At 37.2% G+C, this 26,559-nt stretch overlaps 4 protein-coding genes across 6 annotated transcripts; 3 read left to right on the top strand and 1 right to left on the bottom strand.

The window, feature by feature from the left end:
• Nucleotides 1–9,604: 9,604 nt before the first annotated feature.
• LOC103942689 lies at nucleotides 9,605–12,219 on the top strand. Its single transcript, XM_048570301.1, has 3 exons — nucleotides 9,605–9,885; nucleotides 10,481–10,833; nucleotides 11,345–12,219. The coding sequence occupies exons 1-3, from the start codon at nucleotides 9,672–9,674 to the stop codon at nucleotides 11,636–11,638; spliced, it is 861 nt and encodes a 286-aa protein (XP_048426258.1). The 5' UTR covers nucleotides 9,605–9,671; the 3' UTR covers nucleotides 11,639–12,219.
• On the top strand, nucleotides 11,821–13,254 carry LOC125470731. Its single transcript, XM_048570214.1, has one exon. The coding sequence runs from the start codon at nucleotides 11,821–11,823 to the stop codon at nucleotides 13,252–13,254; it is 1,434 nt and encodes a 477-aa protein (XP_048426171.1).
• Nucleotides 13,255–14,115: 861 nt separating this feature from the next.
• Nucleotides 14,116–19,957, top strand: LOC125470779 (actin-related protein 7-like). 3 transcript variants are annotated; one of them, XM_048570363.1, is made up of 8 exons: nucleotides 14,116–14,215; nucleotides 14,312–14,417; nucleotides 15,940–16,152; nucleotides 16,593–16,734; nucleotides 17,267–17,511; nucleotides 18,093–18,276; nucleotides 18,627–18,694; nucleotides 19,687–19,957. In XM_048570363.1, exons 2-8 carry the CDS (start codon nucleotides 14,340–14,342, stop codon nucleotides 19,837–19,839), a joined length of 1,083 nt encoding a protein of 360 aa, XP_048426320.1. In that variant the 5' UTR covers nucleotides 14,116–14,215; nucleotides 14,312–14,339; the 3' UTR covers nucleotides 19,840–19,957. The 3 variants fall into 3 exon arrangements, with proteins under 3 accessions (XP_048426320.1, XP_048426321.1, XP_048426319.1); XM_048570364.1 differs by lacking the exon at nucleotides 14,116–14,215 and having other exon boundaries at nucleotides 14,232–14,417; nucleotides 17,267–17,329; nucleotides 17,444–17,511; XM_048570362.1 differs by lacking the exon at nucleotides 14,116–14,215 and having other exon boundaries at nucleotides 14,233–14,417.
• A 473-nt stretch (nucleotides 19,958–20,430) lies between these two features.
• Nucleotides 20,431–25,607, bottom strand: LOC125470778 (polygalacturonase-like). The gene is made up of 9 exons (XM_048570361.1): nucleotides 25,126–25,607; nucleotides 24,855–24,986; nucleotides 23,351–23,515; nucleotides 22,891–22,911; nucleotides 22,527–22,734; nucleotides 21,970–22,051; nucleotides 21,768–21,876; nucleotides 21,261–21,377; nucleotides 20,431–20,937 (listed from the first exon to the last, which is right to left on the bottom strand). The coding sequence occupies exons 1-9, from the start codon at nucleotides 25,369–25,371 to the stop codon at nucleotides 20,719–20,721; spliced, it is 1,299 nt and encodes a 432-aa protein (XP_048426318.1). The 5' UTR covers nucleotides 25,372–25,607; the 3' UTR covers nucleotides 20,431–20,718.
• Between the last annotated feature and the right edge of the window lie 952 nt (nucleotides 25,608–26,559).

Below are 26,559 nucleotides of genomic sequence, written 5' to 3'. Positions count from 1 at the left end.
GAATCCTCATCCTTATAATGGCATGGACCAAGTCAATGGAGTTGTTGGTGGAACAGGTTTGCCAATTTCACACATAGGGACCACTTGCATTCGTACACCTCACTCCACCTTTAGATTACCTAATACACTACTTTGCCCAAATGCATCCACCAATATTATTTCAATCCATCGCTTTACCAAAGAAAATAACTGCTCTCTAACCCTATATCCTAATTCGTATTCTGTTCAGGATCTTCACACGGGGAGGATGCTTTTACAAGGCCCGAGTAGAAATGGATTCTACCCCTTCTCTGGTGTTTCATCAACAAATAAAGGCGTGTCTGCATTTTTAGGTACTAGAGTGTCCAATTCAATTTGGCACTCTAGGTTAGGTCACCCATCTTCTCATGTTTTGCAAAGTTTGGTTTCTAGGAATAAATTACCCATTAAAGGCGTTGTCACTAGTGAGTTCTGTCACTCATGTCCCATGGGTAAGAGTCACAAGTTACCTTTTCAATTGTCAACTTCTAGGTCTTTGTCTCCATTAGAATTGGTTCATTCCGATGTATGGACTTCACCTTCATTTTCTATCAATGGTTTTAAATATTATGTAGTATTCATTGATGATTATTCCCGCTACCCTTGGCTATATCCATTAAAATTAAAATCCGATGTTTTTTCTACTTTTGTGTCATTCAAGAAACTGGTTGAAAACTTGTTTAATACTAAAATCAAATCACTCCAAACCGATGGAGGAGGAGAGTACGTCAACAATGTTTTTAAAACTTTTTTATCTCAACATGGAGTTTTCCATCGCTTTACATGTCCACATCATCCCGAACAAAACGGCATTTCTGAACGAAAACATCGTCATATAGTTGAAACTGGCCTCACACTCCTTGCTCATTCATCCGTACCTACTTCATTTTGGGATGATGCTTTTCATACAGCAACTTATTTGATCAATCGTTTACCAACTAGAGTTCTCCATGATGAGTCTCCATTTCAAAAGTTGTTTCACAAATCTCCTAACTATGCTTTTCTTAAAGTTTTTGGGTGTGCATGTTTTCCCTATCTTCGTCCCTATAATACTAATAAGTTACAATTTCGTTCCAAACGTTGCGTTTTCTTAGGATATTCATTAAATCAACATGGTTATAGGTGTTTAGATATGTCCACAGGTCGCATATTTTTGTCACGTCATGTCTTATTTGATGAAACCATTTTCCCCTACAAAGAATCCATTTCTACAAAGCCTTCCTCCTCCCAGTCATCTACGATATTGCCCATTGATTCCCATCCTTTAATAAATCCCCCTAGGAATCCTAGCTCCACTACTTTCCCAACAAATCCGCATCCCACCTTACTTTCCACCCAACCTAACACTATTTCTCCTACTTTTCCCCAAAACCCGCACCATTCCATGCATCACGCCATAACATCTACACAACCTAACCCTACTCCACCTACTTTCCCACTACAACCGGACCCCCCCATCCCTTCCACTCCCTCATCAACTTTCCCACTAAATCCGGACCCCCCCATCACTTCCACTCCATCATCAACTTTCCCACTAAATCCGGACCCCCCATCACTTCCACTCCATCATCAACACAACCACATCTTCCCTATTCACCTATATTAAACAATCCTATTCCATCCCCATCACCTCTCTCACCTGTACACTCTATACCTGCCCTTTCCCCACCTCTATCCTCTACGAATGCAGTAGGTGTTGCTCCTGTCTCATCTTCCTCTCCACGCCACAGTCAACCTGTTCACTCCATGGTCACCCGTTCAAAGGATGGCATTCAAAAACCCAATCCCAAATATGCGCTTATTTCTGATGTGACTAATGACCTCGTTGAGCCTACTTGTTTTACACAGGCAAATAAGTACCCTGAATGGCGTATGGCAATGGCAGAAGAGTTCAATGCTCTGCAACAAACAGGAACGTGGTCCCTGGTTCCTTTTCATTCCACAATGAATGTTCTCCCAAATAAATGGGTGTACCGTATTAAACGTAAATCTGACGGCTCCATTGAAAGGTTTAAAGCACGTCTTGTTGCCAATGGTTTTCGTCAACAGGAAGGACTCGATTACAGCGAGACGTTTAGTCCTGTCGTCACTCATGCAACCATCAGACTTATTCTCTCCGTGGCTCTTCATTTTAACTGGCAAATACGCCAGCTTGATGTCACAAACGCATTCCTCCATGGTTCCTTAACTGAGGAAGTATACATGCGCCAACCTTCTGGCTTTGTCGATCCACAGTTTCCAGCACATGTATGTCGTCTTCGACGGTCCTTATACGGCTTAAAACAGGCTCCACGTGCCTGGTTTCAGTGTTTCTCTCAACATTTGGAAGAGCTCGGGTTTCATGCATCAATGGCAGATTCTTCACTGTTCATTTACTTCAATGGACCTACTGTTATTTATTTACTCATATACGTTGATGACATCCTTGTTACAGGTAATAATCCATCTCACATCTCCACATTGATTCAACAATTGGGAAACAAATTTTCAATGAAGGATCTTGGGGCCTTGCATTATTTTTTGGGAATGGAAATTACGAGAACACCGACGGCCATGTATTTAACCCAGTCAAAATATATCCTGGACCTCCTCAAACGAACTAACATGGCTGACGCCAAACCATTGTCTACTCCAGCCATACCTGGCCGCAAGCTTAGTTTGTATGAGGGTGAGCCCTTGGATGATGGTACAAATTTTCGCAGTGTTGTTGGGGCTCTCCAATATCTTTTATTCACACGGCCTGACATTGCTTTCGCTGTAAATCAAGTCTGTCAATATATGCATTCCCCCACAACTACACATTGGGCTGCAGTCAAGCGCATTCTTCGCTATTTGAAAGCCACTCATAATCACGGTATCGTTTACAAACCCAGTTCGTTGTCCCTAACAGCCTTTGCAGATGCCGACTATGTTGGTGACCCCGATGATCGTCGCTCAACTGGTGGCCATTGCATTTTTCTAGGGGATAACTTGATCTCTTGGAGTTCTAAAAAACAAAGAGGTGTGTCTCGCTCAAGTACAGAGGCTGAGTATCGCCAAATGGCCTATACATCTGCCACCTTGTCTTGGTTCCGCCACATATTCCGTGATCTTCATCTCCCTCTAAATCCACCACAATTGTGGTGTGACAATATCAGTGCATTGGCAGTAGCTTCCAATCCAGTCTATCAGGCTCGTATGCGTCATGTGGAAGTTGATTATCATTATGTTCGAGAAAAAGTAATTCGCAAAGAACTAGTTGTGGGATATGTTTCATCTGTTGACCAACTCGCGGATCTCCTAACCAAGGGTTTGTCCACAGCTCGTTTTAGTTATCTCATCTCCAAGCTTCCTGTTTGTCAACGTCCACTCAGCTTGCGGGGGCGTGATAAACCAACTATTCAAGATATCTCTCCACGTCCGAAATGCATGGTAAACGTCTCTACAAGTCAGCCACACAAGTTGGATACTCTTCAACCTCTTCAACAGATAGCAAGGAATCACACTCCTTCCTTATCTAAAACTCATGTGTAACTTAGTTTTGATTTTCAATTGTAATCAGATGATATGTAACCAACCTCATCTTGTAATCTCTATATAATGAAGTCCATACCTCACTCATAATTAATTGAGTTGAGTTTATGCAATCTATGTTTCCAACCCTAGCTTAAATTCTTTCAGGTTGTGGGAGGAAATCCTTCGGCTAAACTAATGCATGTGCATCCTTTGTGCATGTTTTGTACATTATTAAGAAAATGGCTCATTTCACAATGACGAATTACATAGATAACATTGAACTAATGAAACATTACGATACCATTTGGTACGCGGGATGGGACAGGATCCACTCTTCCCACGTTTGGTGTGCCAATTTTCCTGGGATGCGTTGTCTCGTGGAACAATCATTCAATTTTTTGTGCCACTCTCCCCTCCGGAACAACTTGTTCCAGCCCATGGAACTCAAAATTATAACTTTTTTGGACAACAATACCCCTCCTCTTTTTCATTAGTTTCACTTAGAAAATTAACAAAACTAATCAAAATTCCAGATATCTCTCTATTTATGCACAATTAGCATAAAATATTCATTAAAATTTGAAATTTGCCTCAACTAATAATGTCACATCCCAAACTAGCTTCACCGTAGCACGATATTGTCCACTTTGGGCCCCGACCACGCCCTCACGGTTTTGTTTCTGAGAACTCATGAGCAACTCCCTAGTGGGTCACCCATCCTGGGATTGCTCCAGCCCAAACTCGCTATACTTCGTAGTTCCAGTTTACTCCGAAGCCAGTGAACTCTCAAAAAGCCTTGTGCTATATGGAGGTGGGCATGTACATATAAGACACATCACCCCCTCTCCGTTAGTCAATGTGAGATGTTAAAATAAACTCAAAAACTGAGTTCTCCTGTTTTTCCGAGATATCAAGCTTCTTTGATCGCACTTCAAATTTTCCGGAAAACTGAGTGACAAAAACCCAACAAAAAGCAATTTTATTTGCATTTGATTTCTATATTCAAATAAGAAAAATAGTAAAATGAAGAAAACCCAGATCGAATAAAGGGTTCCTGAGAAAGCCAAAGAGAGGAAATTTTCTGGCGAAACAAATAGGAAGAACATAAGGGTACCGGGGAAAGCCGGTGAAAGGACGAGAGTTATGAGAGGGAGTGGAGGAAGAAGGGGAAGAGGTGGAAACCGGTAATGGCTAATCTATGAGGGTACGATTGTCATTTAATCCTTCGCTCCATTCCGGCTTGAGCGGACACCAAACATAGCATGGAACCTCTGTTCCGTTTCGTCTATTTCGTCCCGTCTGCGTACCAGACGGTACCTAAGGTCCTTCTTATGACAAACTACACATGGAATTTCGAAATATAAGAAAATTTGAAGGACACACAATAGAGTTCAAATTATCTATAACACGAAAGAACCATACAACAATCTAGTGAGTGGCCCCAACGGCAAGTTCCTTGTATTAGTAAACGGTTACCCACTTCCCGTTCACATCCATTTTCATTGCATGCGGCGAAATATCTTGAACCCCTCACGAAGTCCCAACTGATGATCTTGGTTAAATTGATCACCCATTGCATCAATGTACACATCGGATGATATGAACTTCTCATTCTCTTTTGTCGCGATCATCTTCACAGGTCGATGAGCTCTTTTCAATTTCCACTTCAATGATGTGGGTTCTTCGCATGATTTTCCTCATACTTAATAATCCTCCCTACAATTGTTTCAAGATCATATTGCTCCCACGAACCTATGTCTTCGGTTCAGGAGGAGGTGGAAGGTGAGCAAGAGTGGAGAACCTGATAAGGTAATTTACTCGAACAACTTCCTCTTTTTTTGTCAGGCTCAAAACAATTAAGCGCAAGCGTACAAAATGATTCAATTGTGCAGGTTGAGCCCCCATTATTCACAATTGGAGATGATGTCTTCGCCAATGCATCTGAAAATCAAACTGACCCTGACACAAAAGTTGTCGTGGAAAGTCTAAGCTTCATAAGCATCGACGAGCTTTTGGATTCGGCAAGTGAGGTCACTCATACTGTTTCCGGTTTTTGGCTTTTGTAGAAATTGGACAGAAAATACGTAAATAAATAGACATTACATCAAGTTAAAAATAGTGCTAATTAAGAAAGTGATTTGTGTGTAGGTTTCGGAGTTTCGGAGACAACACAAAAAGTTGGACGATTATCAGTGTCAGTTGCAACAAACATGCCTTACATGGAAATGGAGCCAGTGTGAGGCCCTTCAAATGGGGAAGCAGCAGAAGTTGTCAACGTTTATAGTTGCTCAACAGAGACAAGAAAGTTCGATTAGATTTTCTAATGATTGCAACCTGCAGGAAAAGGAAACTCCCTCTCTTCTTCCGTTGGGCGCTCCTACAGTATTCCCTTTCCTTCAATCATACACCTAACATTTGAATTTTTCCACTAATTTACCATCTGTTTTCACATTTCTTCTCTTAGATATTATTGCACTGAATGCACATTGTGTCTTTTGCGTATTTTGAGTTTCCGTAAACCATCTGGGACTGCAGAGTGGAAATCCATTCCTTGAATCAAGTGCTATTTCACTCAACCAATCTGTTGGCTCTTCGATGCTTTGCGCAACTGAGTATCAGCACTATCCACACTTTCAGCTACCAGCATCAAGCCCCTATGATAACTTTTTAAAGGCTGATGGCTGTTGATCTGTGTAGAGAAAGTTTGATAGCCCTTGTAGCACGTAAGAAATCGAGTGTTAGCAGCATTGGTGCGAGCGGCAGTTGTATGTGCAACAACCTTGTGTTGTTCCCGATTCACCCTTGTTTTCTGTTCATATATTTACTGACTGCTTCCATTTATTTATTCATCAATTGTTGAATAGGGAGGCTCAATTTATGCATCTTTGGGCTCTCCCTCCCTTTACATGTTTTGATATTGCAAAGTACGAGTTTGCTCACCCACACATTTTTTTGTCTCAATTGTTCACTTGTGAAAAAAAAAAAAGTGCAGAGAAAATTTAATGTAACCTAAAAGTGTCAATAGGTAACTTTCATTTCATAAACACTGGCTTTCATACCATTATTGTGAAGTGAAAGCATGTTAATTTGTGTATAAAATTACTTAATTTTGGGTAAAAGACGAAGAAGAGGACAACAATCTACTTGACTTTTTTCTTATACGGTTGTTGGGTTATCATAATCTCTAAAACATTCTAAATAATTATCAAAACGTTTTGAAAAATTGCTATTTATTTAGGTCACCAACGTTAAGTGACGACAATAAACACTGAAGGTGATTTTTACTGACATGTCATTATGACACTCTAGAGACCCAAATGGACATCTTTTAGCCAAGTTGAACCCTAAAGTTACTTGGCTACAAAGGGGTTAATTTGAGAATTTAGAGCTCTATGAGCGAAAACATGTTTCAATACTAGTCATCTTTATCACTTAATAATAGTGACCTAACAATTATCTAATTTCCAAAACGCTAGATAGTTGTTTGAAATGCTTTAAAAGGTTGAGACTAATTTAAAACCACAAATAATACTTGCATTGTATAAATTCTATAATAAAAACAATCTTCATTTGAAGATTATCCTTAAAAAATTATTCAAATTAAATACAGTTTAGTTATTTATATGTATCAAATATATGGACGATCATCATGAATACTTAATCTACTCGCACCATTGATTTGTTCCATCCATTTGGATGCATAAACAATCTATGATCTGAAATAATTTTTGTAGGATAATCTTCTAATACAAAATACAAAATAATAAAATTAAACGATTTCGATTATTTGCTTTTATACTAACAGCCGATTTGGTAACTTGTGTTTTGATTAGATATTTGCTTGTATACTAACCTAGCTCTTAACTTGTACATTATGTTCACTGATATGTTATTTATTTGCTTGTATACTAACCTCTCCAGACATCGATTTGTTATTTGTGATTGATGAAATCCACTCTTTCTTGATAGAAGTCTAGGAAAACACTTTTATAATTTATTCTGTTAACTGCTAAGTTTTGGAAATTAATCTGTGGACCGGCTTCTAAACTAGAAATTAGTGCATACTTAACCGTAGGAAGAGGACTAAAAATTGAGCGTTTCTTATCACAACCTTTTTTCCGTGGCAAAAGAAATACCTGAACAATCATCGTCAGTTTACTCAATCTACTACAACATACAAATCAATAAGTCAAAGCTTCCAATTGCATCCATTGGCAATCAAAAAATTCAAAAGCAATGAGGAAATTAGTCCATCGGTTGCCAACTTGGTCCATGACGTTCTTCATTCCCAGCAATTCTTCCAGCACCGGCACGTACTTGACAGCAACATAAATCTCGATACAAGTCTCCATATGCAGAACTTTGAAAGCGGGACAAGGCCTAGAAGAATAGCAGTCCTTCTCGGCACAACTGGTGTCGAAGACGATTTTCTCAACAAAGGATACGGAGGAGGGATGAGTGTGGAGATGAGGGACTTGGAGCTTGGTTTGGGATATGCCGATCACCATGTTGTCGTAGCGGACTAGAACTGTGGCTGCGTTCACATCTATGGTCGAATTTTCTTCTTCGAACAATATATTGCCATCGTTGTGGTGATCGATACGGGGCCTTTTGATGACGACGTTGATGGTGATTAAGAGCACGGGACATGGTAACTGAGTTTCAGGTACGAAAACACCTCTTAGACGTGTGTTGCAGTAAGTTTCACCCACCACTTCGCAACGTTCACTGGGCATGGCACCAGCGCCCATGGCAAACAACTTCGATTGCGAAATCGGGAATTAACTCGGAACAGAAAACTAAAGTGGAAAGTTGAAGAAGAAGATTAGAGCTTGTGTGCTAGTTCGGTGCAAGAATTGCCCTGGGAAATTCTTCATTCGCAAGAAAAATATTCGACCGTTGGCAGAATTATTTTGTTAATTCAAATCCTTCCCGCTTTTATTAATTTTTTGGTTGGAAAATCCCTCCGCATTTCGGAAAAAGAAAACGTGCTCATTGATGATATATTATATTTTTTTTTTTTTAATGAGGCAATTTTTTTTGTCGTTGTCTATTTGGTGGTGAAATAACGCTTTTGATTTCACTCTCGTGGTGAAAAAGTTGTTAATTAAACTCTTGTGGCAAGGTTTGTTAGCAATTGAGGTTCAAATCCAAATTTCCGTTAGTTTTTCATTAAACAAACTCACGCGACTATCATGTGGAAGGGTCAAATTTGTTATTTCACTCCAAATTATATCTTATATCCTGGACATCTATTTTAACTGAAATTGGCGTGGTTTTCAGGTTTAGTTTCATCTTGCGACGACATTCAAGCTTCTTTTCTGGGAAATCCAATTTTAGTTAAAACCTAAGTTATACTAGATCCAGATGGCATACGAAGTAATTTGGATTGAAATGACGAATTTGACCCCTCTACGTGATAGTCATGTGAGTTTGTTTAACGGAAGACTAACGGAAGTTTGAGTTTGGACCTCAATTGCTAACAAACTTCACCACAATGGTTTAATTAACAACATTTTCACTACAAGGTGAATTAACAGCGACGTGTCACTACAGGGACTGCGAATTTTTTTGACCTTTTTATTGTTTAAAAAGAAAAAACCGTTTCCTCTTTTATTAGTACTATACTTACTACCGTCTCCTTAGTGCAAATGACATTGTTTCTCCAAAAACAAAAAAAATTAAAAAAATCATAAATTTATAATATTATATATATATTCTTACAGAAATTAGATTGAAATGTCCCTAATTTACTAACGTAGATAAAAACAAGGATCAAATTGGCCAAATTAAGAACACATGAATTAAATTGACTCAATAACTAAAACACAAGGATAATTTTAATATTTAAACCAAAAGAGTAACAACAAAATCAAATTTCAAGGTCATTCTATTTCGATAAGAACGACTTTTGCGGTTTAAGTTCGTATGAAAAAAATGAGTAACTAAACATTAAAATTTGAGACTAATACGTTTCGATAAGACCGAACGTGTGCAACGTCTAAGAAACGCCACACGTGCGGTGCATTTTTGGGAATGCGAGTCAGTTACGACTTAAGCCAGAAAAAACCCCAAATTTACGACTTTACCTCACACTTCTTCTCTCCATTAAGCAGCTCTCTCTCCTTCTCACCACCACAGAAGGCAGACCAAAGAACATGGAAACACACGACGACGAGATCGACAATCACGACACCACCGCTTCCTGCACCTCCGCCACAACCTGGACCGTCGCAGGCGGTTCCCTCGAGAATTGCGTCTCATTCGAGTCCTCTTTGTCTCCGATCGATGACGAGACTCCGAAATCCACCCCTGCGTCCTCTCTTATCCTGCACCCTCCATCACCCGATTCGGGCCCTTGCGAGATCACCGGTATGTTCCACAGCTTGTTTTCTCTGAAAACTTTACATTTTGGCCCCAAATTTATTGAATTTGAGCTTTAACCCCCTGATTGTATGAATCCTTGTCCTTTTATATTATTATTGTAGGTTAGGAGCTTGAATAGTGCTATTAAGAGTTTGATTAATAATTTCTGGGACTAAAGTGGACTTTTAATTAGGATTAGGATTGCCTAATTATTAGAACCACGAAGATGAAACGAAGCTAATTAGAGGGTCAATCTTGTACTCGAAAACGAAGATAAATGCAGGATTTTGCATTGTAGTATGAGTTCAACTAGATAATATTTGTGAAAAGCAGCTCTTGGTTGCTAGAAGTAGAAGTAATATCTGTTGGAGTACAAAATTTATTAAGTGGGGTCGGCTGTATGAACCATTGCACTTGGTTTTGCGCAAAGGTTAATGTGGCAATTTACTTAGTACATGCTATTGCAATCAATAAACACCCGTATAAATGCATCAAAGACTCTTTAGTAATGAAAAAAGAATAAACAAATGGTTGAAGTATGAGAGAAACAACTTACTTTTATAGTCTGATTGCAAATGACCAACAATGTTTTCCACTGCAGTTAATTTTACACAAAAACATGAGGTCCAGCAGGTTTATGTTCGAAGTACTGCCCGAGTCTATGAGATATACTATGCACCTGATATGCAGAGTGGCAATGAATATCTCTGCACTGTTCGCTGTGGCATTGCTGCCCGAGATGAAGACATGCTTCACACAGGTGATAATGAAGGTGTTCGTTCTGCAAATTCAAATGGGTCAAATGGGTCGCTGAAGGACCCATCCGAAGATAAGTCAAGAAATGGAAATAGTCTGAACAACAGTGAAGATGACTGGGTTGAAGTGAAAGTCTCAGAGACTAATATGCTTGATAACAAAGTCAATTCGTCGCAATTGAAGTTGCAATCTGCACAGGTATGTTGCTTTTCTCCATCTATATTAATCCCAGTGAACCCCCTCCCACTTTGTTTTTCTTCCGTTTTGTTTGTTCCCGTCTAGTCAATTTCTTTATATGGCGCTCCTCATGCTTGTGGCCACATGTAATTATGTTTTTGTCCATCATCCCTTTACAAAGAAACACTAAGAAACAAGTTTGAAAATTCTGAAGAAGACAGGTGTTCTGGAGTCGGGACCCTATGCGCGCCATAGTAGTTGAGAGGACAAAAAAATTGTATTTATGAGTGCAATCTCCTTTGCATTGTTCTTTGGCCAATCTCCTTTGCACTTTTCCAAGTTAATAACATATCATTACTGGTTCAATGCTTTTCAGATACTTCTTGCAATTGTTAGTGCCCCTTCTGTGCTCGTATTTGCTGGGAGGGGGAGGAGAGAGAGAGTTTTGGTGATAATGGGCTGGGTAGTGTAAACGGGAGAGCACTAATCTATATTGATTATTATCTTTGCTGATCAAGTTCTTGTATTTCAGGAATTTTATGAAGCTACAGCACAGATTAGTGATGCAAGTCCTTGTGTATCCCTCACACTTCGTCTACTGTCACTTGAGAGGAAGATTGCGTATGTGTTGGTGAGGTGTATGTGTTTGCTGATCCAGTTGATACATCTGATTCAGAAAACCAAGTTAGTACTGTGGAAAATTCGGCTGGGAGTTCTCTCATGGCCATGCTTGTGCCTACTCTTTTACAATTTTCTAAAACAAGGGGTGCTAACCGAACACAAGACAAGCCAATTTCTGATACATGGGGAAAACAGAACTCTCTAGTGATTGGGTCAAAAGAAACTGATTCTATCAGTGTGGCAACTAAGATTCAGGAGCAAGCAAAAGCCAGCATACCTGATCACCAAGAAGTAAAGGTTCCAGATGTTAATAGGGCTACTACAAGTACTGCTCAGTTATGTATCCCGTCACAAGTTGAAAGCTCTGTCCACCAGCTGTATTCTCGAATGGGCAGAATAGAGGATCTATTTTTGAGGTTTGAAGAAAAGATGCTAAAACCAATGAGCAGCATTGAGGCAAGGCTTGAAAGGGTAGAGCAGCAACTTGAAGTATTGGTAAACAAATCACATAATTCTGGATTGCCAACATGCTCAAGATTCTATGCTTCTTCTTTCTCATGCAATGAGTCTGAGTCTAACTCTTTCTATAATAATGGAAATGATTATCCCCGTAGTGAGGCATTTGAATCAGGTAAGAAGGACATTCAATCAGATGCACCCCTGACTATACCTAATGACATGTCTGCTTCAGTATATTCTACTCATTTGCTTCCAAGTCTGGTAGTAACTGCTCCTGAATTTTCAAATGGTGATGACGACGACGAGGAGGACGAAGAAGATCATACATCAGATGTAGTGATAGGTTCAGCAGAAAAAACAAGGCCTGCTTTGACAATTGATGATGCTTTAGCATCTGCACTAGCTGGATTCATGTCTTTGACTTCAACCCAACCAGAGAAACATGCTCAAACTCTTTCGGTTAAAGCTCCTGATTTTTTAAATGAAGAAGATGGTAGCATTGAGAGAAAAGAATCGACAAGAGTGGAACATGAAGCAGACACAGATTCTTCCATGTGCCTTGGTGAAGCTGGTGCGACAGAGAACATAAAAGGTTCACTTGCTGATTTGACGAAAAATTCTTCAGAGGGTGAGGGGAATGTGATAAAATCACCTAATGATGAGGAAACTGATAAAACACTCACAGTCGATGGACTGGACCAGCATTATGAGGGTGGACAAGGAGGAAAACTTGATGATGACAAGAGAATTGACAATGCAGTAGATCCAGCCAATGGTGGCATGTCTACAACTGATTTTTGTCAGATAACAGAAGATATTGAAAATGGAGACATCAGCACTGAGATACGCAACATTCTGGACCCTGATAACGCTGATGTTCGAAACCAGTTACCCCAACATCAGACTGATGATGGATATGATAACACGCAGGAAGATGCTAATACAGATTCTGATTTAACTCCTCCAAAGGAAGTGACAGAAGAGAAATCCGACAAAGATGCTTTGAAGAATATCCTCAATTTTTCACATGCTGCTTCTGTGGTGGATTTTGATATTCCAGTTCTGGATGTGAAATTCACTTCTCAGGATAGCTGTGACAATGGCTATTTTTCTCTCGAAGCCCTTTTAACCGAGTTGCCAGAATCAGTGACTGAATCTCCTTCTGTAAAGGAAAGTGACGAGGTGCTCCCAGTTGGCCCTGACGAACATGACTTAATTTTGGTGGACGGGGAGCCAGTTGGTCCCGCCCCTGACGGTAATTTTTCTGTGGATATGGATTTCTATAGTATCGGAGAACCTTTGAGCTTGTGGGGTGACCATACATGCAATAGCCATGAGACATTTGCAGCAAGTCTCATTTGATAGTGCATAAGTTTGTTCACAACTTTGTTGATATGTACATATATTTGAGCTAGACATAATGTACTGATTGTTTCTTTTCTCCTCTCCTTCATTACTCACAAACCAAAACTGAGAGGCACATTTGGACGGGTGGGCAAGGGGCGATTGGTTCCGTTTAGGATTCAAACCGCAGACCGGGGTCGGGATAGTTTCGATTTATGCATCAAACTAGTAGAATAACCGATACAAATGCAATATGCATCTATCTAGTCATAAGTGGTTTCGTTCCGTTCGGTTTGGTTTGGTTTGCTCGGTTTTCTTCTTTTAGTAATTAGGATAAGTGGAGAGAAAAATGTCATCAAATTGAAATGGCATCTAAAGAGCTTTAAATAATCCAAATAAATCTTACGTAGACCTTCTCAGCACTCATTTTCATTTTCTAACGTTGCTTTAGAACCGCCTAATTTCTACATTATTCTTTGCATATCAACTATACAAAAAATCAATCAAATTAGAAAATATTTAAATGTTTGATTGATGTTATCAAAATTTTAGTTAGATTTTAAATAATGGCTAGTATTAAATAGGTGCACACGTTTTACTCGTATTGGTTAAGTCATACGTTCTGTTAGGCTTATTTTCAATCCATAATGGACTAGGCAAAAAGGCAATGTTTCGCTAACTCATAATGGCAAGTGGTGCATTGATTTGACTACATTCCGGATTCAAACTCTCTTTTACTTGTTTAGTTTAGAACAATATTAACGCTTGTAATAATTTTTTTGTATTAATACGTGTCCAGATCCAAATGTGCCTGTCCCACGTGTACAACTTCCCTTTCCATCAGATCCAAAAAAATAAAAATAGAAAACGAAAAAAAAAAATGGAATAAAGGAGAAAGGGTAGTATATTAGCAATATTTCCTTCCACAATTTTCTGAAATTTGAAAATACACTGCGGTCAGTTGTCCGCTTGTAGAGAGGTAAAGTGGAGTACTTGTGTGTTGAACTTTAACACTGAGAGCGTATCTACAGTTCAACTGCTCAGCTAAAACCCCTTTTGTTTCTTGAAATTCTAGGGTTGGGGTTTTTGGGGGAAAGACCAGAATGGAGGCTGCCGTGGTCGACGTCGGCTCCAAGCTCCTCAAAGCAGGACCCGCCGTTCCCGATCAAGCTCCTTCCATGGTAATTGTCAAACCGTATGCTCCAATTTCTTGGTCTCGTTTCGTATTTTCTGTTTGGTTGCTCAGAAAATGTTTTTGGTTTTTTTTTTGGGAAAGATGGAAAATTCCAAATGTGTGAAAGTTCTTTTGGGAAAATGGAAAATTCCAAATGTGTGAAAGTTTGGGCTTGTTTGTTGGTTTCCTATTGCCAGCTAGGATTTGTTTTGATTTCTTAAAGTCGGAATTCTAATTGGGAAATTTACTAGCAATGGCTTGGGGGTTGGGGGGAGGGGGTAGAATCTCTGGTTTCTGGGAAAGTTGTGAGAAAGAGAAGGAAAATTGTGGTTTTTTGTAGCTCCAATTAATATTGCAGCAGAATAATGACTTCATTTGTGAGGGTCTCTGTTTCTCTTGCATCCGTGGCATGGATATCCTCTTGTTGTTGCTCACCAGTTGTTAGGAGAAAAGAATGTGATTTTGTCACGGTTATCCTCTTGGGGGAAATGAAACTTTGTATGGTTGTGTTAGGGTGAGTTGAGTAGACAACTGTGTAACTCAAGTTTGAGCTCTGAAGACTATCCTATTGTTAAATAACCCTTTTTGATATTGGTCTGATGGGAATGTTAATATATCTCAACTTTCCAAACTACATATTCAAAAACTGAAGTTGGCATGGTAATTGTAGATTGTCACATTTCCAATTGGTTCTTACTTTTCATTTCCCTCCCTCCCAACAATCTCCTCTTGTCACATGTATATATCCCTCCTCCTATCTTACTTTCAAGTTTTTAACTCTTATGAAGATGCACACAAATGATGCCTTTGCACACCATTTTCCAGCCCAACAATATTAAAAATATATTCCAGAACCAAAGCTGAAAAAACAGTTGATTCTTTCTGTCATAAATGATGAATTTGCACATCATTTTACTATGTATTCTAGTAAAATTTTGTTTTCTTGGAAGTTGTATATGTCCCAGATAGAGGAATTGATACTGACCTTTGCAAATACTTCTTAATTATTGTATGTGAAAGACTATTAGTATTCAGTTTCCAGCTGATTTGGTCTCTATCCAATTTCAAGGTAATTTGCGCTTGATATGCGCTCAACTTTTCAGTTAATCCGTGATTGTTGGGAAGTCTGAGGAAAAGAAAATCAATCAAGTAGTGAATTTCAGGTCATGGTCTTTATTCTGCAAAAAGAGAAACTTTTGATTTCAAAACAACAAAGGTGGATGTTTCGTAAAGTAAAGTTTTGTTTTAACTTTTAACTTGAATATAGAATCAGAAAAGAAAATTTTCTTTCTCTGGAAACAAAGACCAACATTTTTTTTGGACTTTACCATTAAAATCATTTCTATCTGAAATTACATATCTGGAAAGGAAGTGGTGAATCACTTATACTAAATGTAATGGTTGCATTGTACACAATGAAAATCCGATTCCGCTAACCCAGTAGTAGGTGATGAATCAACATGATTTAATACTGATTTCTTTCTTTTTTTTGTTTTTCATTAACGTTTGTCTTCTGTCATATGTTTCAGATAATTCCTAACCAAATGAAACGGCTTGATTTTGGATCTATGAATGATAGTTCATCACTTGAAGATATCGTTGTTGATCCAGTTGTGCGAGGTCTTATTACTGACTGGGATGCCATGGAAGACCTGTTGCATCATGTTCTATATACTGGCCTTGGATGGGAAATGGGCAACGAAGGGCAGATACTATTTACTGATCCACTTTGTACTCCCAAGGTTAGCTACTATACTTTGCTGAAAATCCGTGTACAGTGTTATTTTCACGTTTTTTAATATATTTTTGTATAGTTTAATTTAATATATTCTATTGTAGTCTAGGCTGGTTCCATTGAGCACACTATCTAAGTTAAAACTTTCAGATATGATTTTATAATTGTTCTTGCCACTATTCTTGTTTAATCATACTTGAAAAAAATTTCTACAGCCTCAAGTTTGTGTTTTATGAATCAGTTGTGTTGTTGTTGCACAGTGTTAAATTTACCTTTCTGACATTATTTCACAATAGAGGAAAATCTTGTAGGGAGGACTAAGGAATCCTTGTTATCTCTCTTAAGAGAAATATCCTAGAAATAGAACTTGCTCTTCATAATTCCTTTTTGTCTTAGTGCAGATAATATATTTTCTCTAAAGAAAAATTAAATTTTTTTTTCTGCCAGGCTGTCAGAGAGCAGTTGGTGCAACTTATGTTTGAGACATTTAACACTTCAGGCTTCTATGCATCAGAGCAAGCAGTATTGTCACTTTATGCTGTTGGACGTATCTCGGGATGTACTGTTGATATTGGCCATGGAAAAATAGGTATATATACCTTGCAGAAGGGAACCTTTATTAGTGGAATCTTGTCTATTGAATGCATAAATTTTTTGAGCTTTTCCTTCGTTTCTATACTGCAGGCCACGTATGTGTAATCTAAAGATAATAAGTCTATCTATTCAGAATTCATTTTATCCTGTCTAGCATACAACCAGTCATTTGACCACCTTCACTATGCAAATATTCATTTTGTTTAAAATTTGTAATGTTTTAATATAATACAGATCTTGCAATATTAGAACGAAATATATTATTGATGGTTGATAGCTATCCCAAGCTATAACCATCTACATAGTGTGCATTGGATGACCATATGATGATATGGTCATGAAAGATGTCATGAAAGATGCACTGGTAGCTGAACTAAAGGGGGCAAGTTTTAGTTAACACATCTGACCTGTTAATGGCGTTGACTCATCTCTGTGCAAACCAGGGAGTCAATATGGGATATGAAAATGTAAGCAAACTGATTGCTTTTTCATTTGTGCCTTTTCTGTATTTTGGCCAATTTTAACAGATATTGCACCAGTCATTGAAGGTGCTGTTCAGCACATTGCCTCAAGAAGGTTTGAAATTGGAGGTACTGATTTGACGAAATTACTTGCTGAAGAGCTTCGGAAATCTAATCCTTTAGTCAATATCAAGATGTCTGATATAGAGAAAATAAAAGAGCAATATTCATGTTGTGCTGAAGATGAACTTGCTTATGGAAAGACCAAAAATTCATGCCAGATAGAGCAACATACCCTTCCTGATGGACAGGTATGGTTCAGTGTTCGAAATTTTGATTGGGATAGATGGAGAAGACACAGATATAGGCACATAGTTGTTTGGCATGTTTTGGCTGAGGATATGTTGACTTCAGTATAATCATATTATGCCTGTAGTTTGCTATTATTTATGCAGTAACTTGCTTGCACTTATCGCAGTTATCTGGTTTTGTTTGGTGACAATCTATTATGTGTTAATTATAAATGTATAACAAGTTTATTGAAAAGTTATCCTCACTAAAATCTTCTCTCATCTTAAATGTTGAATACTAAAAATAAGATCTAGTATACATTCAAACACTTCTATCCTTTAGATATATTTTTTTAAGGTGAATTTTTTTTATTTCTACCTTACGTTTTCTTTTTTATTCTTCGATATGTAAAGTTTGTAAACGTAAGATGATAGGAATCCCATCCCAAGGCATTTAGGTCACAGTTATTGTCATAGCCATCTATTTATGTTCCCCAAACCTTCTTTCCCACCCTCTTTTCTTTCATCGTTCTGCTTTTTCCCGTATAGTTATTATGCTTTACATGTATAATAACTTCATGTAATACTGGTCATTGGTTTAGGTCATTAGGATTGGAAGAGAAAGATATACTGTTGGTGAGGCTTTATTTCAACCATCCATATTGGGTTTAGAGGCTCATGGAATTGTTGAGCAGCTTGTTCGTTGTATTTCAACAGTATCGTCTGATAATCACCGGCAGTTGCTAGAAAATACGGTACTGTGTGGTGGCACTGCTTCTATGATTGGTGAGTACAGTAATTACTAACTAGTAAGATGTATTTTCTTTTTTGCTTTTTTCTTCTCTTGAATACTCTTGTTAGACGAATTTTTGTATACATCACTGTGAGCCCTTTCTTTGGTTGGTTTCATTATCCTTGTCGTCCTTATCATTTTTAACAAAATGGATTCACCAAGTTTTGGGAATCCTTGGTTTCAGAGTTCCTTTTAGATGATTCTTCTTTGGAAGTATATTACAGTGCAAGGCAACAGATATAAGAGCATGGCGAAATTTGAATTTGTCCTTGTTTCAAAAGAAATAGGAAATTTTGGTTCCTTTTTTTTTATGTATTGGCAGTTTGATTGCTGTTTATTTCAGGTTTTGAAGAAAGGTTTCAGAAAGAAGCTGGTCTATGCTCATCAGCTGTTCGTCCTGCTTTAATTAAGGTAATTTATAGTACCATTAAAACTGCAGTTGGGTTTGAGCTTCAGAGTTCAGGGTGGGGTAGGTTTGTAGTTCAAATCTTCCCAAGCAAAAACTCTGAAAGTGATTGGGTGAAATAGTCAACTTTCTTTCACATGGTGGAGATCGTACATATTTGTTTACCTGTAATCAGACAGAACCCTGTATAGGAAGTGCAAATTCTTAGTAATCTTGATGAAATAAGCTTCCAAGGTAAAATTTGAGGTCCAGATACTCTAAATGTATTATAGTCGGTCTCCTAATTGTTTCTGAGGCTGTATACAGTTCACAGCCCAGAGGTTGTGTTGGTTACTGTCATGACATTTCCCTATCTTAGTTGCTACACGTGAACGAGTGATCATAATGTCTTATTGGTTCATCTATTTTTCATAAAACTTTGTACTCATGCACCTGTGGTTATATTTTCTTATTGCTACTGTTATACTTGATAGATTTTGTGCTTTAGCCTTGAACTTGTATTTAAAATGATTAACATGTTCATTGATTTGGAAGTGATTCTTGACATGAAGGCTTTGACTGGATATAAAAAAAGAAGTCTAAATTGATTATGTATGAAATTAATTAATAGAAATATTATTAGTTGATTTGTTGCCGGCGTTGCTCTACTGGAAAAGTGCTATTACAACTTGGATTTGTAAATAGGAGTTGCATTGATCTGGTGTACAGTGAGCTGAATATATGGATACGTTTGTTATTGTACGGTCTTGTAATTATATGCTTGAAATGTCTATACAGTCGTAGCGAACTGTCACATAAAGGATCACTTAATCTTTCATAATTTGTTCACCGCAGTAATGTTAATTGTATTGAAATCAACAAGGTAAGCAATCACTGATTCACTTTCTTAGCCGGACTGAAAGTAATGATTTACGTAACTTCTCCACAATATTTTTTCTGTACTAACTGGACTGCCGATTTCTTCTTCTGATTGTTTTTTGGTGCGGTTTCAATGCAGCCTCCAGAGTATATGCCAGAGAATTTATCAATGTATTCAGCGTGGGTGGGAGGTGCCATACTTGCCAAAGTCGTGTTTCCACAGAACCAACATATAACAAAAGCAGACTACGACGAAACTGGACCTTCTGTTGTTCATCGGAAATGTTTTTGAGTATCTCTTGTCCGTAAAAGGTCTTGGAACTCTTGTTTAGTTTGATTAGCATACTTGTATTATAGTTGTTGGTAACGCTAACACAAGATTTTAGTCGATTAGTGTTTGATTTTTAGTATTCCACCAGTCCTCTCTCTCCCTCTCGAAACTGACGAAAAGTCGATTGGATTGGATTTCCACGGACAAATCCATCAACACATCCAAGCTTTTTGGAAATCAAATTTAGAGATCTAGTTTAGGATATGTTTGGTAAGGGAGCTTCTGTTTTACATTCGACTTCATCCTATACCGCATTTCATCTTGATGCATCAATGTAAACTCTCGAAGAATGGATGGCGAAGACGTCGCTTAGGGAGCTCCGTATGAGTTATGCAAGCCTTTTCTTTCGGGATTTACAAGTCATTGTGCAATTTTTCAAGGTTCTGGGCTCGCGACTTGTTCTGCAAATCGGCACAGAACTAATATAGATATTTCGATTGACCAAAAAATATATATAGATATTTCGAGTGTGGCCAGCCGAACAAGTGTGCCGCTTGATCAGCAGTGACCAGCTGAATGGCAAGAAAACCATTTGGCGCCCCAAGGCCGAACACTCTTTGCAACAAGATCTCTTGTTCAAACTCTAATTATTTTTACGTTACATAATCCTCTATATATATATATATATTGACATGCACAAAGGAACCCAAAAATGGACGAGTAAAATATCTGGTGACTAGCAATGGGCGTGGCAATTTCCAGTAGCCTTTGCTTGTTGCTGCACCGGAATTAACCGACGGGCACGAGGGGAAGAGGGAAGCCTACATATTTTGGTTTCGATTCTGAACTGTATACGGTGAAAGTTCAGGAACCAATTTTATTGTTTACGCGTTAAACTAACTAAGAGCATGTTGGAGAAACAGTTCCGATACGGTTTAAACTGACATTCTCACACGAAGCTTGGGCAGTTTCATCGGCTAGAGGTTTTAGGTTTACGTCTTCTAACAAAATTTCTTGACATCTGAATTCCTTGCTGCAGTCAAATTTCACTGCCACTTTTGAAGCGCTCGTGCCTTTTACATTCTCATATAACACATTGCTTATTTCTACCGCCGAATCCTGCACAAAATGATTGGTATTATAACGTGTTATACTATTACGGCAGTAAGATAACGTGTTATACTATTACAGGAGTTGTTATTAGCACTTTAAAAACTCAACTTGCACCTCTCCAATTGGATTTCTCCTTTCCATATATACATGTTTTGGGTGAATGATGACATTTGTTTAAAGTGCTAATAACAGCTTATAATGATATGCATTCCAAAGAATACTAAAACTTTTCCGCCATTTAATAACTAACAAATTTTGGTTTTACTGTTAAGGTGTCTAACATGTAATGTTGCGGATGAAAATGTAAATTTGGACCGTGAATTCATTACCTGTTCTAGGCACGGTGTTTCCTGATCGCAGTAATGTTGATCTATGATAATTGGATTGCTCACGTTGGCCATCACCACATTTTTGAATCTGATGTTTGTTGCATATCCAGACCCGCCCTATTTACCAAACAAAATTGACCAATGTCATTTGATTTATACATGTACATGAAATAAAATGAAATTTTTTTTCTTATAGAGATCCTCTCCGGAGCTTGCTGACCGAGAATTGAACTGTTTAATTTAAATCTTGTGTTCTCCATTAGTCCATTCTACTGGTCCATCTAACACAATCTCTCTCTCTCTCTCTCTCTCTCTCTCTCTCTCTCTCTAACGCCCATATATCTTACTTGAATGGTCCAAATTGCTCAGTCCGTGAGTTTTGAAACGTGAGAGCCGGAGATGATCTCACTTCTTTTCCTTGTCAAACCGTTAATTGATTGCATTGTATATGTAATGTGTCTATGCATTCCCAATCTTACAGATATATAGTTGAAAATGAAGTCTTACCTGCCAAGTCTTAATTCGCAATCCATTAGTGGTATCCATAAGGTTGGCTCTAGAAACCATCACATCTGAAACCTCTGCTTGTGAATTTCCAGCTCCTAGGCTTCCAATGCTGCAATATGACATAACCAGAACGAGTATGAAATTAATTAGTTCAAATAATCGAAAAATTAATATCATGTAAATGTATCGGATGAAATCTGACCTGATTCCATGACCTGGTCCACATGTTATATCCTCAGCTCGAACATTTTTTGACCCACTTACTATCGAAATACAGTCATCACCTTCAATTGATCAATAACAAGAAAGAAAACATAAATTGTATTAGTTTTGATGAATTACTAGGTTCTTGATTTTTATGTCGACTAAGATTATGTCATGTTATGTTGGACACTAAATTAGGGCATCTCTAATGGAAGATGCAAAATATCTTAAAATGTGTATGCTACATTTTTTTTATTGGCCGAAAGGCGGCAAACTCTCCAATAGAGATATATAAAATATGCATTTTGGCCGAAAGATATAAATAAAAATCTAAATATACATATTTTTTACATCTTTAGTCCGAAAAATGAGATCTCAAATTTCGTTGAAGTAGAACTTCTATCTACATCTCTCAGAAGCGTAAAGTAAGATTTAAATATTGTTTTTACTTCTCAAATTTGCATCTCTCGATTAAAGATACTAATTATATTTTAAACTGATAGTCTAATAACATAAAATGTTAGGAAAATTTCGACACGAGTTTAGGACATGTACCTGTCTTAATGAGACAATTGTTAATCCCAATATTCTGTGTTGCTGATACATGGATTCCATCTGTGTTAGGGCTATCCCCTGGTGCGGTCACTATGAGATTCGAAGCTTTTACATTCACACACGACTCAAAGGATAGATGCATTTTTTGGGCATCTCGGAACCGCAAATTATCCACTTCCAAAGTGTTGCACCCCAAGAAAGTCACGGCCTTTCATCAACAAGAAAAAGAAACAACGAAACAGATGTCAGTATCTAATAGGCAGAATCGAAAATTCAACATCCTAAGAGTGCTTTTTTCATATAATATAATATTTGTTAGGTATAATCATTAGTACTTGGAAATAAATAGGACCCAAAAACTTACATTTGGTGCGGTTGTGCAATGCTGTGAGATAATGCAAGGTTCCACAAAAGAAAAGAAAAGAAAATATGTTAGTCTTTGCATATAGAAATGGGTAATCAAAGTTTAAAGTTAATATAACTTAAGAGTTGTTTGATAATCATTCAGTTTTCATTTTTTTTGTACATTTTTTTTTAAAACTGAAAAAAATATCAAACCATTTTGTTTTTATTTTTGTGTTCAAAGGGGATTTTTTTTTTTTTTTTTTTTTTTTGAGAAATGAAAACTAAACACTAAAAACAACTTTTTTTCAGTTTTGAAAATTTAGCTTGATTTTTGCTTTCAAATTTTGAATTTTAAAACTAAAAAATAGTTTCCAAATAAATTTTTGTTTTTCAAAATTATAAAAACTAAAAACTAAAACGATTGTGAAAATGGTTTCCAAGTCATGCACAACAATAGAATTAGTTATGGCATAACTTACAGGGGATTCGTCAACTTTGCATGAGCTTTGCCACCATTTCCTTCCATTGCCATCGATGGTGCCACCACCTTCAACTCTAAAGTTAGTCAAATTTGCAAACAGAATCCAATGCCGGCTGTCCTTATAATCTGATTGTTTGGCAGAGGCTTCGATGGTCCCATATATCTAGTAAAATGAATCCAATTATTAAGAGCAAATAGTTTTTTTACTGTAAAATTTAAATTGTAAAAGGTACAAGTAATTTTACGTACATGTGTACCAAAATTTTGATACAAATCTTGTTTCATTGGGTTTGATATTCAGTTCTCACGAAAAATGTCATGAACAAGTCAGGCAGTTACAGTAGTAAATAAGGAAAATTAATGAAAGGGCTTGAAAACTTTGAGTTTTAATGATAAGGATAAAATAAAGGGTAAAGTGAATAGTACTAGAATTGACTTTTTAGTATAAAAATATAATTTTTCGTTAAAATGAACAGTACCGTAAACTTTTTGTTAAAACTCTATAGTAAATATGCATGCTATGAACTAAGTCAACAAGTCCTACAGTTGCAATTAGAATATGATTATAATTTATGTTTTGGGTTTATTGCAGCACACCGAATCTAAACCTCAAAGTTTAAATCTTCAAACAAGCTTTCGAACTAGATACTTTATGGACAATACGAATGCATGCATTTCTTATCCCCGATTGTAATTTACATATTTTTTAAAATACATATATCATACGATGACGTAACATGTAAATAGTTATAGGGATATTGTTGATTTTATATACGTATGTAAATGTCCCCCTTCAACGATGAAAAATTCAAAAGTGTTATATATATATATATATATGTATGTATGTATGTATGTATATAGTTAGTAAGTTAGTATTTGACATAAAGTGTGATTGTGTAAATCAGAAGTAAAAATTATGTAAGCAGGATATATATAATCTCTCTATAATATTTTTTATATTTATAATTGTATTACTTAGGGAGCAAGTAATTCTATCTCTATACTATTATAAATAAAGCACAAGACATAGGAAAACCACACAAAAATTCTTTAGCCCCTTCTCTATCTCTTGTCGTCCATCTTTCTTTCTCTCTAAATTTTCACCTACAACAAAAAGTAGTATGTGTGTGTGTGTGTGTGTGTATATGTATGTGTGTGCATATATATATATATATATATGTTCTTTATACTAGTATTTCTATATTCACCCACCCCCTCCTCACCGAGAAATTATAATGTACAGGGTTGGCTTGTCTGGCCCACGCACAAAAAACTCCCATTTCCCCATCCACCCCAGGATTTTTTCATATTCACCTCGTCCCCATTTGTGTCCCATCTCCCTCTCCCTCCACATCCGGTAGTCTCACACAACCTTTCCTCCTCACTATCCAACTATATGATTCTAGTTGCGCACCAAACATATATATTAGGTCGATTGTAGATGGATGGATATATAGTTTGCATGTTATATGTCTGTTTAATGTCGTATATATGTGACTAACCTTGAGCGTGACCTGAGATTTGCAAGGGCCAGAGAAATCCATTGGCTTCAGTTGATAGACCCTATTCCTAGGGACGACGAGCTCAACATCACTTTTAGAAGAACAAGCCTTCTTCCAAGCTTCCGTAAATGCCTATATAAAACACAATTAATTATCAAACGCCAACCAGTTAACAATCCTCACTAATCCTACTCATGATTAAACACATAATCTTCAGGAGAAGAGCTCGAGGAGTATTACGACTGCGGCTCTCCTCGTACAAATGGGTTACCTGGGAATCATCCGATCCGTCTCCTTTTGCTCCAAAGCTATCCACATTTACAGTAACATCCATTGCTGAAGTTGATTGAAGCCGGCGTATTCGATGGTGACGATGAAGATCATGTACAACTAGTGGGTTATCGGGGTCACTACTAAAAGAGAAGGAAAAGGAGACTAATATTATGAGAAGTACACAGAGAAAATGGCTTTGTGAAAACATTTTAACTTTCACTTTTGGGTGCAGACACAATTGCATGTCCACAATTCCAGACGTTCAAGACAGACGCTTGGATTATATGTGGGATGTGATCATGAAGGCCTAGTGCATATATATATATATATATGCATATAGGAGAGTAGTCAAAGCTTTCTACAGAGAGAAGGGAGGGACTTTGAAAATTAGAAGCAATGAAGACATAGAGAGAATCTTCATGAGTCAGAGAGGTATGGAGATTGAGAAGCAGAAAATTGAGAAGAAAGGATTTGGTTGGCAGGTAGTCGACTCTGGTTTCATATAATTAGTTTTCTATCCACTGAAGGAAAAAAAAAAAAAAAAAATATATATATATATATATATATATATATATATATATGATCCACTGAAGGAAAATATATGATGAAATATGAATCATAACGCTCGAGTTTAGTTTGGTTACTGGTGTTTGTTTACCAACACACCAGAAAATACAAATCCTACACCAATTAAAAACTCTCCCTTAAAAAAATAGGCTTATCATATTAACATCCTACAAATTATTGAATAAACTCCACATACTTAATACACCCCACATTTACTTTTTCAATGAAAAATTATCTTAATACAACCCACATACTTTCCCATAATACCCTCACACCTCACATTCCCAATATACACCTTACATTTTCTACATGCACCCCATATTTTCTATACACCCCACATTTCTCAAATCTTATAAAGCTTTTAATCTGAGATTTAAAGCACATGTGGCTTGTTTTCAATTCCACCATTAAAACCCATGTTGTCTGTTTTTAATATTTAGTGGTAATTTTAGGTGTTTAATTCTTTATGTAATCCCCGTGATCCCTAAAAGATGAATACGAACATAAAAGCTTGAATAACGATGTCGTCAAAATCACTAAAGCAATAAAGAATATGAAGTCTTACCTCATGTGAAGCTTCCGAAACATCGATTTCATGTATCATTCGTCAAAAATAATTTTTCTCAATCAACATGTTTGTAGTTTCATTAGTTAGGGTTTTGTTCAACAATGGAGGGTCGAAGGGATTTTGATAGTTGAAGAAGATAAATAATATGTTAAAATTGATTTGGGGTGTATTTAGAAATATTTTTTTTAAAGCTAAGAAGGTCAAAATTGCCATTGCATAGTAGGGTAAATAAATCATTTAATATTAAATTTTAATGTGCGGTGTATTCAACACTTTGTGGGATGCTAATATAAAAAG

Source organism: the organism of the source record quoted next, unplaced genomic scaffold (genome assembly GCF_019419815.1).
Source record: "Pyrus x bretschneideri cultivar Hongxiangsu unplaced genomic scaffold, Pyrus_bretschneideri_v1 Contig52, whole genome shotgun sequence".
Lineage (NCBI taxonomy): Eukaryota > Viridiplantae > Streptophyta > Magnoliopsida > Rosales > Rosaceae > Pyrus > Pyrus x bretschneideri.
The sequence above is the reverse complement of the archived record's forward strand: the minus strand, read 5'-3'. Positions and strand labels throughout refer to the sequence as shown.

What these genes read in the sequence shown, in the direction of transcription:
- LOC103942689 (XM_048570301.1), top strand. Translation starts at nt 9,672, where the DNA reads ATGGAAACACACGACGACGAGATCGACAATCACGACACCACCGCTTCC. An exon ending in GGGCCCTTGCGAGATCACCG is followed by an intron (nt 9,886 to 10,480) that starts GTATGTTCCACA and finishes TTTCCACTGCAG; the next exon opens with TTAATTTTACACAAAAACAT. An exon ending in TGAAGTTGCAATCTGCACAG is followed by an intron (nt 10,834 to 11,344) that starts GTATGTTGCTTT and finishes CTTGTATTTCAG; the next exon opens with GAATTTTATGAAGCTACAGC.
- LOC125470731 (XM_048570214.1), top strand. Translation starts at nt 11,821, where the DNA reads ATGGGCAGAATAGAGGATCTATTTTTGAGGTTTGAAGAAAAGATGCTA.
- LOC125470779 (XM_048570363.1), top strand. Translation starts at nt 14,340, where the DNA reads ATGGAGGCTGCCGTGGTCGACGTCGGCTCCAAGCTCCTCAAAGCAGGA. An exon ending in TGGCACTGCTTCTATGATTG is followed by an intron (nt 18,277 to 18,626) that starts GTGAGTACAGTA and finishes TGTTTATTTCAG; the next exon opens with GTTTTGAAGAAAGGTTTCAG. An exon ending in TTCGTCCTGCTTTAATTAAG is followed by an intron (nt 18,695 to 19,686) that starts GTAATTTATAGT and finishes GTTTCAATGCAG; the next exon opens with CCTCCAGAGTATATGCCAGA.
- LOC125470778 (XM_048570361.1), bottom strand. Translation starts at nt 25,371, where the DNA reads ATGCAATTGTGTCTGCACCCAAAAGTGAAAGTTAAAATGTTTTCACAA. An exon ending in TGCGAATTAAGACTTGGCAG is followed by an intron (nt 21,378 to 21,767) that starts GTAAGACTTCAT and finishes TTTGGTAAATAG; the next exon opens with GGCGGGTCTGGATATGCAAC. An exon ending in AAACACCGTGCCTAGAACAG is followed by an intron (nt 20,938 to 21,260) that starts GTAATGAATTCA and finishes CATTTTGTGCAG; the next exon opens with GATTCGGCGGTAGAAATAAG.